The sequence below is a fragment of the Amblyraja radiata genome, chromosome 5 (assembly GCF_010909765.2).
Source record: "Amblyraja radiata isolate CabotCenter1 chromosome 5, sAmbRad1.1.pri, whole genome shotgun sequence".
Classification (NCBI taxonomy): domain Eukaryota; kingdom Metazoa; phylum Chordata; class Chondrichthyes; order Rajiformes; family Rajidae; genus Amblyraja; species Amblyraja radiata.
Genome location: NC_045960.1, coordinates 90329617 through 90342985, shown reverse-complemented (window position 1 = coordinate 90342985; position 13369 = coordinate 90329617). Strand labels below are relative to the sequence as shown.

General features: G+C 46.7%; 1 protein-coding gene across 1 annotated transcript in view; it reads right to left on the bottom strand.

The window, feature by feature from the left end:
• The window catches only part of kcnq5 (potassium voltage-gated channel subfamily Q member 5), a 53219-nt gene extending 50158 nt beyond the window's left edge, over positions 1-3061 (bottom strand). The window contains exon 1 of the mRNA XM_033022083.1: positions 2973-3061. Coding sequence (XP_032877974.1) covers positions 2973-3061 — 89 coding nt within the window. The remainder of the gene's footprint in view (positions 1-2972) is intronic.
• Positions 3062-13369: the final 10308 nt, after the last annotated feature.

The window sequence follows — 13369 nt, the reverse complement described above, 5'->3', positions numbered from 1 at the left end:
TGGGGAATCGCCAGGGTAGATACTGAAAGGTTAGTTTCTCTAATGGGTTTTGTTTGAAATTTGGGTACATATGCTTTCAGAATAAGGGGAAGAACTTTTAAGGTAGTGATGATAGATGATGGCAGTAAAGAGGTAATAATGGGGCATTTGGATAGCAGTAAAAGGATTAGTCCAAGTCAACATGGATTTATGAAAGGGAAATCATGCTTGACTAATCTTCTGGAATTTTTTGAGGATGTGACAAGTAAAATGGATGAAGGGGAGCCAGTGGATGTAGTGTATCTAGACTCTCAGAAAGCCTTTGATAAGGTCCCGCACGAGAGACTGGTGACTAAAATTAGAGCACATGGTATTGGGGGTAGGGTGTTGAAATGGATAGAAAATTGGTTGGTCGGAAGCAAAGAGTAGGATTGAACGGGTCCTTTTCAGAATGGCAGGCAGTGGCGAGTGGAGTGCCGCAAGGCTCGGTGTTGGGGCCGCAACTGTTTACCATATATATTAATGATTTGGAAGAGGGAATTAGGAGCAACACTGGCAAGTTTGCGGATGACACAAAGCTGGGTGGCAGTGTGAACTGTGAAGAGGATGTTAGGAGGTTCAGGGTGACCTGGACAGGTTGAGTGAGTGGGCAGATGCGTGGCAGATGCAGTATAATATAGATAAATGTGAGGCTATCCACTTTGGTGGCAAAAACAAGGGGCAGATTATTATCTCAATGGGGTTAGGTTAGGGGTAGGTGCAGCGAGACCTGGGCGTCCTTGTACACCGGTCACTGAAAATGACGCAGGCAGTGAAGAAAGCTAATGGAATGTTGGCCTTCATAACAAGAGGATTTCAGTATAGGAGTAAAGAGGTTCTTCTGCAGTTGTATAGGGCTCTGGTGAGACCACATCTGGTTTATTGTGTACAGTTTTGGCCTCCTAATTTGAGGAAGGACATCCTTGTGATTGAGGCAGTGCAGCGTAGGTTCACGAGATTGATCCCTGGGATGGCGGGACTGTCATATGAGGAAAGATTGAAAAGACTAGGCTTGTATTCACTGGAGTTTAGAAGGATGAGAGGGCTTCTTATAGAAACATATAAAATTATAAAAGGACTGGACAAGCTAGATGCAGGAAAAATGTTCCCAATGTTGGGGGAGTCCAGAACCAGGGGCCACAGTCTTAGAATAAAGGGGAGGTCATTTAAGACTGAGGTGAGAAAAAACTTTTTCACCCAGAGAGTTGTGAATTTATGCAATTCCCTGCCACAGAGGGCAGTGGAGGCCAAGTCACTGGATGGATTTAAGAGAGAGTTAGATCGAGCTCTAGGGGCTAGTGGAGTCAAGGGATATGGGGAGAAGGCAGGCACGGGTTATGGATAGGATTCATGATCACAATGAATGGCGGTGCTGGCTCAAAGGGCCGAATGGCCTCTACTTTCTATGTTTCTATGTTTCTATGATGAGGAATTGTTGGCGCAGCAGTAGAGTTAATGCCTTACAGCGCCAGAGACGCGGGTTCAATCCTGATTACTGGTGGTGTGTGTACGGAGTTTATACCCCATGACCTCCAGTTTCCTCCCACATTCCATAGATGTACAGGTTAATTGGCTTTGGTAAAATTGTAAATTGTTCCTGTGTAGGAAGGAACTGCTGATAAATTGGTAGTAATGTGTTTAGGATGGTGTTCTTGCGTGTGGATCGCCGATGGGCGTGGTCGTGGTGGGTTGAAGGGCATGTTTCCGCTGTGTATCTCTAAACTAAACTAAATTAAACAAGGTGGACAAAAATGCTGGAGAAACTCAGCGGGTGAGGCAGCATCTATGGAGCGAAGGAATAGGTGACATTTCAGGTCGAGACCCTTCTTCGGACTGATGTGGACGGGGGGGGCTGGAAAAGAAAGGAAGAGGCGGAGACAGTAGGCTGTGGGACGGGGAGGGGAAGGAGGGAGAAAGCAAGGACTACCTGAAATTGGATAAGTCAATGTTCATACCGCTGGGGTGTAAACTACCCAAGCATAATATGAGGTGCTTCTCCTCCAATTTGCAGTGGGCCTCACTCTGGCCATGGAGGAGGCCCAGAACAGAAAGGTTGGATTCGGAATGGGAGGGGGAGTTGGTGCTGAGCCACCGGGGGATCTGGTTGGTTACAGCGGATGGCCAGAGTGAGCAGCACCTCATATTTCGTTTGGGTAGTTTACACCCCAGCGGAATGAACATTGACTTCTCCAATTTCATGTAGTCCTTGCTTTCTCCCTCCTTCCCTTACCCTTCCCAGCTCTCCCACAGCCTACTGTTTCCGCCTCTTCCTTTCTTTTCCCGCCCCCCCCCCCCCCCCCCCACATTAGTCTGGAGGGTCTTGACTCGAAACGTCACCTATTCCCTTGCTCCATATATGCTGCCTCACCTGGTGGGTTTCTTCAGCATTTTTGTCTACCTTCGATTTTTCCAGCATCTGCAGTTCTTTTTTAAATTAAACAAGGAATTACTTCTCTCAGAGGCCCATGAATTTAATCTTTAGAGAGGCAGAATCATCAAATGTATGTTCAAGACAGGGACTGGGAGATATTTAAACTAGGGGAGACAAGGAGTCCATGGAGCGAGTTGGAAAATATTGAGGGTGAGATTGGATTAGCCATGATCTTGTGGCGGAAGGAACGGCGGTTTCGGGCCTGCAGTTGGAGGACGTTGTCTGTGGTCCTGGGGGTTCCACGCTGCTGTGTGATGTCTCCTCTGGAGTTCCGCGACCCATCGTCCCCATTGCCTGGCGGCGCAGGGTGTTTGAGGTGCTCCATGGACTTGCGCATCCCTCCATCAGGGCGACAACGGCCCTGGTAGCCTCCCGCTTTATGTGGCACGGGCACGGGCTGCGGAAGGAGGTTGGACATTGGGCGCGCACTTGCATCCCGTGCCAGACCGCCAAGGTGCAACGACACGTGCACGCGCCGTTGCAGGAGTTCCCCATTCCTCAGAAACATTTCGACCACATTCACGTGGACATCGTGGAGCCGCTGCCGTCGTCGCAGGGCATGACGTATCTATTCACCGTTGTGGACCGCTTCACGCGGTGGCCTGAAGCCATTCCGCTACAGAATTCCGCAACAACCACCTGTGGCGGTCCCTGGGGGGTAGGCCACTCCTTGGATCATCCCCCTCGCCGATTGAGGGACAGGGGCGTTGGTCTGCCACGGGGTTTCCTGACGACACTCCCCAGGGGTTCTCTCAAGGGTGTCGTGGTGTGTACTCTGACTGTTGGAATAAAAAGCTTCTTTTGAATCTGCCTGGCAACTGGTCTTTTCCTGACCTTGACCAGGCCACTACAATCTTACTGAATGGTGATGCAACTTTGAGGGTTGATTAGTCTTATTGCTCCTGTTACCAACAGTTCTTCCCCAAGCTTTCCATCTCACCTCCCCACCATTATCCCCTGAAGGCACACTCCTAGTCCACTGCATTCACTAGAGTCAATGGATTCATGCAGCATTTGTTCGGATCAATTGGTGACTGCCAGGCTACTTCTATCAAATGTCATGCAGCAAAGAGATGAGAAAATCATTTTTTACACAGAGAGTGGTGAATCTGTGGAATTCTCTGCCACAGAAGGTAGTTGAGGCCAGTTCATTGGCTATATTTAAGAGGGAGATAGATGTGGCCCTTGTGGCTAAAGGGATCAGGGGGTATGGAGAGAAGGCAGGTACAGGATACTGAGTTGGATGATCAGCCATGATCATATTGAATGGCGGTGCAGGCTCGAAGGGCCGAATGGCCTACTCCTGCACCTATTTTCTATGTTTGTATGTAAAGGATGGGAAGCAGAGCCTTGATTTCCCCTCCCTGGTGCCTTACATTGACAGAACTAATGATAACTTCTTGCCATGAGATGAAATCAGAGTCATACAGAGTGAAAACAGGCCCCTCAGCCCAACTTGCCCACGCCGACCAACATGTCCCATCTACACTCGTCTCACCTGTCTGCATTTGGCCCATATCCCACTAAACCTAACCTATCCATGTACCTGCCTAAATGTTTCTTAAATGTTGTGATAGTACCTGCCTCAACTACCTCCTCTGGCAGTTTGTTCTATGCAACTACCACCCTTTTTGTCAAAAAGCTGCCCCTCAAGTTTCTCTTAAATCTTTCCCCTCTCACCTCAAATCTATGTCTTCTTGTTCTTGATTCCCCTACTCTGGGTAAAAGACTCTGTGCATCTATCCTATCTATTCCTCTCATGATCTTATACACCTCTATGAGATCACCCCTCATCCTCCTGCGCTCCAAGGAATAAAGTCCTAGCCTGTTCACCTCTCCCTATAGCTCAGGCCCTCGAGTCCTGACAACATCCTCGTAAATCTTATCTGCACCCTTTTCAAGTTACAGAGATCTGCTTGCAGAATATAGCACAACTAGCCTGGTTACTGACTCCATTAAGAACTGGTAACGGACTTAAAGCCTCAGCAGATAACTCATTAGCACAGTAGGACATTTCCTCCAATATCCCTGTCAGCTTCATCTAAGTGCATCATCTGACCACAGTACGAGGGTCTGTGAAGAAGTGATACTGCGTGGGTCTATTCCTCTACATAACAGCGGCACGGTGGTGCAGCGGCAGAGTTGCTGCCTTACAGCGCCAGTGACCCGGGTTAGATCCTACAGGTGCTCTCTATACAGAACTCAGACAGGAAGGCTCTGCAGAGGGTAGTGAGGGGAGCAGTGAGGATCATTGGCGTCTCCCTACCCTCGGTACAAGAACTGTTCCAGAGCCGCTGTCTGAAAAAAGCTCTGAGAATAGCTAAGGACAAACTGCACCCCCTCCACACACATCTGTATCTCCTGCCATCAGGCAAGAGATACCGTAGCATCAAAGCCCGGACTACCAGACTGCTAAACAGCTTCCTGCCACAGGCTGTGAGGCTGCTAAACAGTCACTCCACCTGATTCTGCGGCTTTGCACTGACATTTTAATAACTCTGGCACTGGCCACTCAAATCAGCTGCCCTGGCCATTTTAATGATTGTTTTTACTGTATTTTAATGTTGCTGTTTTACCTGCTTTTAACTATTTATACTGTATCATCAGGGACTGGATTGTTTTTACTGTTATTATGTGTGAAATGTTTTAAGTTTTATGTGCGATGCTCCGGTATTCCCTGGGAAATGTCTTCTCATTTTGCACTGTACAACTGTTGCTTTGCAAGATGACAATAAAGGTTGATTGATTGATTCATTGATTGAGTTCATACGTTCTCCCCGTAACCTGCGTGGGTTTTCTCCAGGAGCTCCAGTTTCCTCCCACACTCCAAAGACGTACAAGTTTGCAGGCTAATTGGCATGGTAAAATTGTAACATTGCCCCTAGTGTGTGTGTGGGATAGTATTAATGTGCGGGGAATGTTGGTCGGCGTGGACCGAAGGATCTGTTTCCATGCTGCAACTCTAAAACTAATCACATCCCTAAGGACAGATGGTGAAAGTTGCAAACTTTGCAAAGTTGCAAAGTTGCTCTTTGTCTTGCACACTTCTGCTCATTCATCGTATAAGAGGGGAGTGGGGTGGCTACAAGAGTGTGCATTCCTGCCTCTGGCCACAGTGAGTGGGAGAAGTGGTCTGGGGTTGATTGGTGGAGGAAAGGCTCAGCTAGTTACCGTGCTTTATTTTGAAAGGATTCCTGAGAAAATGGATCATTCAGAAGCACATCATCTGGAGGAAGGCAAGCAAATCTGTGGACAATATTTCTATGACAACTGTTGATTTAATGGAGCTTTGTTTATGCATAATCGTAATGGCACAATTAAATAAATGGCTGCCATTAAGTCGGCCAATTAAAGATCCCCATCCTCCTTCATCTAAGCATCAGGATTAGGACTCCAGCAGGCAATCATTTAATGAGTGACAAACAATAAGCAATAACATCACCAACAGCTGCTACATACACAAATGTCCACTTCACTAACCAATCCCTGTGGTTTCTTTCATGACCACTTCATTTTCTCAGTACTGTCAACACGTGTGGGTCCCACGGTCATGTTATCCACCAATGGGACGGTTCAGAGGGGCGACTCTCGTATATTATCTGATGGCGGGATCGCTCGGGGCATAGAGAGGGGTCCAGCTCCAGTCCGATCCTTCCTGCACTGCTGGAGACTCACTCCCAGCGCATGCTGCCCCCAAGATGGAGGCAACGTGGATGAGATATCGCCTGCTCCTCCTGGACTGTGCATTGGCCACGTCTGGATAATGACGCAGTGGTCCTTGTTGAGGCTCGTCCTCAGTTGCCCAGTCCCCGTCTTCAACATACATTCCGTGTCCCTCCCCATCTTCCAGTCCCGCCTCAAGACCCATCTCTTCACCTCTGCCTATCCTTAGCCCCACGTCCCCGTCCCTTTTCATCTGTGCATTAATTGCCTCATGCTGTGTTTTGTATTGAATTCTGTCTTTACTTTGTGTACTAGTCATGTCTCTACTATTTATTTCATTCCCCTTACATGTTTTTCCTATACATGCTCAATTTTTGTAAGGTGTCCTTGAGACTCTTGAAAGGCGCCCATAAATAAAATGTATTATTATTATTATGATTCTGCCTCTCTAGAGAAGTCAATTCATGGCTCTCTGAGAGAAGAAATGTCTTGTTTAATTCAGTTTAGTTTTCGAGATACAGAGCAGAAACAGGCCCTTCGGACCACCGAGTCCGCGCCGACCAGCGATCCCCGAACACGAACTCTAACTTACCAAACACTAGGGACAATTTACAATTATACAAGTCAATTAACCCACAAACCCGTAAAAACCTTTGGAGCGTGGGAGGAAACCGGAGATCACCCGGAGAGAATGTACAAACAGCACCAGTAGCTAGGATCGAACCTAGATTTCTGGCGTTGTAATGCAGCGCTACTGTGCTGCTCCATCCGTAGTCAGGATCGAACCCGGGTCTGTTCCTGAATTTTGCTTGTGGCCTTATTCTGGCAATGGACGAGGCCCAGGACAGAAAGGTTGTCTGGGAATGGGAAGGGAAGTTAAAATGGTGAGCAACCAGGAGATCCAACAGGCCTTCACGGACCGAGCCTAGGTGTGTGGCGAAATGGTCACCTAGTCTACACTTGGTCTCGCCAATGTAAAGGAGGCCACATCTGGAGCTCTAAGAGCTGAAAGACTTCCTTTTCATATACTAGTCTCAAAGGGCCAATTGATATCCTCCATTCCTCTGCTCCAAGAGGGTCTTTGACACGGGATTGCCACGCTCATCATCCCAACCTTCTCCCGAGTTTTCAGGCCTGTCCTTCCACGTGCTTTGAAATGACAGGAGGCAGCTGTTGTTTTTGTCTCCAACTCCTTCCTGGAATTTCTGATCAGGGAAGCATAATTCCTCCCCTGGGGAAAACAGGGCTCGTAATCCGCTGCTGGTTGGAGTGGATTGGTTAGATTTCCAGCTGCTGCTGGTTACCGCAAGACCAACCCTCCCTGATTGATGACAGTGGGCAATGCAGTCATGCTGGTAGCTCCAATTTGTCTGTCACTAAATTCAAAGTGCTTCTCGCAGCTGCTACTGCCCACCAGATAAAGGTCCGAGGCAAAGTCTTTATCCGATGTCAATGCTTGCAATTCAGCATGGGGAATGGATCCATGCTTACGGCAGCACGCCTCTCAGAAACACAACTTCTGTTACTAAAGCAAACTTCATGGAAACATTCTGCCTTATTCAAGTTCAAGTGAGTTTATTGTCATGTGTCCCTGATAGGACAATGAAATTCTTGCTTTGATTCAGCACAACAGAACATAGTAGGCATTTACTACAAAACAGATAGCATTATATAAATATATACACACATGAATAAATAAACTGATAAAGTGCAAATAACAGAAAATTGGTTATTAATAATCAGAGTTTTGTCCGAGCCAGGTTTAATAGCCTGATGGCTGTGGGGAAGTAGCTATTCCTGAACCTGGTTGTTGCAGGTTCCTGTACCTTCTACCTGAAGGTAGCAGGGAGATGAGTGTGTGGCCAGGATGGTGTGGGTCTTTGATGATACTGCCAGCCTTTTTGAGGCAGCGACTGCGATAAATCCCCTTGATGGAAGGAAGGTCAGAGCCGATGATGGACTGGGCAGTGTTTACTGCTTTTTGTAGTCTTTTCCTCTCCAGGGCGCTCAAGTTGCTGAACCAAGCTACGATGCAACCGGTCAGCACTTCAGCACAGAAGGTCATTCCTGCCATCATTCCATGCAAGGTCTATGGTATCCAGTAGTTGCCATCTACTACCCATTTCCTCCCTTTTCACTATTCCAAGTATTTCAACAATTTTCTTTTTTACATTACTTTGCAAGCTATTCCTATCACTCTTTCCACCTGTATGAACAAGACTCACTTATTTTTCACATGACTGTTCTGCCATTTTTACCAATCATCTTAAACTCCACTTGCCCTTTTGATTATTTTTGATCATCTGTCTGTGATGTTTTAAGGATGCATGTACTTGGGTCTTTAAGGCTCTTCAAATCTTGACTGGTTCCAGCTTTTCATCGTTTAGTAATACTTTTTCCAGTTCTTTTCCAGTTCAAGTAGGGAGAATCTTATATTTGGCTACCATGAAATCCATTTGTTACAGCTTTGCCCATTCATTTTATCCATTCTCTTTGTAATTTAATGCTTCCAGCTGTCATGGAATAGGCATGACGTTTAGCCATCTGAGATGTTGAGTATCAGTGGTCACTGCTTAAAACACTGCAATCTTTGTATCATCAGCAAACGTGGAGACGCGGCTCTTTATCCAAACTTCTAAGTTGATCGTTTATGAATTTCTCTGCTGTTAACACAGATCCTGATGATAGAGGTATAGGCAGTGGTGGACTGGGTCTAAAAATATTGGGTGCCAGGAAACAAAGGGAGCCCACCCACAACTACAATGCTATCATTTAACAGGGGCCCACTTGCCATCACTTGCTATGACTTCATCAGGGGCTCACTTGCCATCGGGCAAGCTGACACCCTGGCCAGTCCGCCACTGGGTATAGGTATAGGTTGGGGCAGTTGAGCGGTGGCAAGCGGAAGGCTCGGGAAAAGGTGGTTGAGAAGGGGTGGGAGAGATTCACAGAGAGGAAAGAAAAATTAGGGCGAGGGTTGATTAATCGGGAGCGAGGAAGGATAAGGAAATAGATAGGGAAAGGAGGAGAAGGGTGGGGAGAAGAGGAGAGTTTTGACAGAAGGAACAGAATCATTGGAGAGAGGAGACGAAAGCGGTGGAGGAGAAGAGAGTGCAGGAGAATTGAGTTGAGGAGAGGCGAGAACGGGGAGCAGAGTAAGAAGAGAGGAGGGGAAGAAAGGCAATGTGAGGGACGGAGAGGGCTGAGGGAGAAAAACAATTAGGAGACAAGAGAGGGGCAGATGAGTTTAGGAAGGACATCTAATATTAAACACTGGTTTTGGAGACTGACTGCAGCACAGGACACATTCTGGGAGAAAAGCAACTCTTTCACCCCCTTTCTTTTGGCGACCTTCCACACCAACTCTCTTCATTCTTCTGTCCCTATTTTTCTTTAAGTATCCCTTTATTTTGCCCACTCTCCCTCTATCTCTCTTGCTCCCAATCTTTCTGCCTCTGCTTCTCTAGCATTTGCTCTGGTATTTTCCCTTGCATTTTGGTAAGTCAAGCCAGGGGAGGACCTTTACAGTAAATGTTGGGGGTCCGGAGAGCGATGCAGAGTGGGGAGACCCAGGGGCACTAGGACTAGTTCCTTGACAGTGGAGACAGTGGTTGACAGGGTGGTGACGATGGCACTTGGCATGCCTGCTTTCAATTGCTAAGTGTATTGAGTACAGATGTTTTTAAGTCATGTTACGGCTGTACAAAACATTGATGAGATGCTGCTGGAGTATAGTGTGTAGTTTAGCTATAGGAAGGATGTCATTAAGCAAGAAAGAGTGCAGAAAAGATTCACCAGAATGTTACTAGGGCTCGAGGGCTTGAGTTACAAAGGGAGGCCGGATCGGCTGGGACTTTTTTTTCTTGGAGGGTAAGAGGATGAGGGGTGACCTTAAGGGCCTGTCCCACTTACGCAACCTTTTCGGCGACTGCGGGCACCCGTCATAGGTTGCCGAAAATTTTCAACATGTTGAAAATTCAGCGGTGACCAGGAAGATGCTACGACTCTTCGTAGACCTCTCATGACCATAGGAGACCTCTCACGACCATCCAGGCGACCCCTGGCGACATGTCGCAGGTGACCTCTCACGAACATAGGAGACCTCTCACGACCATACAGGCTGTAAGGTTGTGAGAGGTGTCCTATGGTCATGAGAGGTCTCCAAAGAGTCGTAACGTCTCTCTGGTCGCCGCTGAATTTTCAACATGTTGAAAATTTTCAGCGACCTATGACGGGTGCCGGCAGTCGCCAAATAGGTCACGTAGGTGGGACAGACCCTTTATATCGATGTATATGTAATCATGAGAGTCATAGATAAGGTGAATGGTCACAGCCTTTTCCCAGATTAAAGAATAAAGAGGCATAGGTTTACGATGAGAGGGGAAAGACTTAGACTCGAGACAATTTCTTCATGCAGAATGTACTGTGTCTATGGATTGAAACACCAGAGGAAGCTGAAGAGGCTGGTTCAAAGATGATGTTTGAAAGATAGTTCGACAGGTGCATGGATAGGGAAGGCTTAGAGCGATATGAGCCTAACACAAACAAATTGGACTTGGTCAGTTATAAAAACTGGTTGGCAAGGATGAGTAGTGTCTTCATGTTGTATGACTATGACTCACTCTCTCTTTCCTCTCTTACTCCTCCTCTGTGTATCTCCGACCCTGTTTCTCACTCTTATTCCGATTCATTTTGGTTATCTCGGCCTATGACAGATAACAGTCTGGACCACATTACAGCATTACCACATTGGGACACAGCTACCAGCCTATGAGGGCATCTACCACACACGATGCCTCAGGGAGGCCGTCAGCATCCATAAAGACTCCTCACACCCTTGTAATGGACTGTTCGAACTACTTCCTTCCGACAGACGTTACAAGGCCTTCTACGCCTGCACCTCCAGACTCAGGAACAGCTTCATCCCCAGAGCTATAGTGGCTCTGAACCGGCCCTGCTGAGTGGCCCACACCCCCCCTGGACTGTCTCCCTCGGATGGTCACGTCGCACAGACACATCTGCACTTTAGTCTGTTTGAACTGTTTTGACTATTTTACTGTTGTAATGTTCTTTTACAAACCATGTTCTCGGGGTATCTAAATCTAAATTTTATTAGTTACTTAAGTTATGACATCGGATGGAAACTGCATACCAAATCTCATTGCACTCATGTGCAATGACATTAAAAGATATTATTATTATTATTATTATTATTATTATTATTATTAGCAGGAAGGTAGTTCGTTAGCTGTAAAACATCCTGAACTTACAAAAATTGCTTTATAAATACAAGCCATTCTGTATTTGCTTCTTTCATTCCGTCTATTTACCCCATTGCTCCCTTGGTTTTGTGAAGTAGCTCTGAAATGTGCATGAACTGTCTGTAAACAGTCCAGCCATTGGTCCTGTGGTGTTTGCCTTGATGTTCAATTCTCCTTTATAGCTCCATATTTTGTGCAACTGCATCAATTTGTCCTCATCACAAGCATGATTGAAGATGAGGTGTTCATATCTCACTGAATTACAATGAAGCAGTATGCCTGGGTTATTGTTGTTCATCTGCAGTTAGCCTCAGTGGACCAGAAAACCCATCTGAGGCACACCCCTCCCAAGCCATCTGTTCAAGAATCAAGTTCAGGAATCTTTTAACAACTCAAGGTTCTTTCGCAGAAATTAAAGACTCCAGTGAAAATCCAGGTTAATAAAGGCAGAGTAACAATCCTCTTCAAAACACTTCACAGAAAACAAAAAAATCAACGGGAACAAGGAAATTGATTGAGCAAGAAAACTGAAGCACAATTCATTCATTCTGTAAATCGAAAGTGTCATGGTTATTGTTGGATACGGTGTTAGCAAAGTAGTGTCTGTGAGAATAGAGCATCACAGGCCATGCACAGCACTGTATGGATTACTTCAATGGTGCTTCTTTACAAATTGCACTAATCAAGAAACCAGGCGTCCACAGAAGGTGAAGAGTTACCTTCGTACTCCTCTCACAGTCAGCAACTCTCGTTCCCAATGGACCGCTCTCCTCTATTCCAAACATACTGGCAGCCTGGCACTAATTGGATAACCAAGCAGAAGGTATTGAGTGCCGAGCTAATGAAATGTTAGAGATGAGATGGGGCAAGTGCTACATTCTTTCTAACCTTTCCAATAACTGATCCTGTCAACATTTTGAACCTGCAGGAAGTATCGAATCCCGCAACTTCCAGAAAGAGTCAGCCGAAACACTGATCAATTAAATAAACACGGGCTTGCAAAACACAAGCCAAGAGAAATGTTACGAGGGTTATTCTGATATTAAATTAAGCTTTCTCCAAATAGAAAGTTCAGTGTAACCTTTCTCCCAATCACAATGAAATGGGTGCCGATATCGACCGAGGGGGTGGGGGATGGTTTAGGTGCAGAGATTCTAAATGGGCAGAACAGCCTTCTGTGAACAGCTATTGACGTGATACAATTTGGAACTCATTTATAATTGACCAGGTCATAATCTCTAACCAATTCACATCCTTCCTTTTAATCTGCTCACAGCCTCTCTCCGTTCCCCTCATTTTACCTCTAATCTACTTACAACTCTGTCCCCACAACTTTTCTCCAACTCCCTCACCATCCCTTTCTGATCCCCTGTCACAACATCACCCCGACCCCCCCCCGCCCTCTACAATCAATAGTTGAAGTCCATTTGTCTCAAAACCAGAAGCAGATTATACTTTAGTTTAGTTTAGAGATATAGGATGGAAACAGACCCTTCTTCCCATCGAGTCCACGTCGACCAGTGACTCCCCATACACTAGTTCACTCCTGCACACACTCCGACAAACCTGCACGTCTTTGAAGTGTGGGAGGAAACCGGAGCACCCGGAGCAAACTCAGGCAGCCACTGGGAGAACATGCAAACTCCACACTGACAGCACCCATGGTCAGGATTTCAGGGCATATGACAATAAAAACACTGTCGACTTGACCCTCTTGACTCTTCCTTCTTGCTCATGCACGGAGTTCCATCTCCAGTCTACAACGCTCAGTGCAGTCACCAGCGGTGCCAGATGTAGGTATCAGTATGGGCACATGCCAGGCTTGCAGAGTGATACCCTGTCATCTGCCCAGGTTTCTGCACGAGTCTTGACCCCTCACAATTGCCCAGCGCTCGTGAGATGAACTAGACTTCAGCATTGGCCTTGAGATGCCTCAACCCCAGCCCTCACCGCCCCGACCACAGTCACCCAGCCCCACCCAATTTGTTCCCAACTC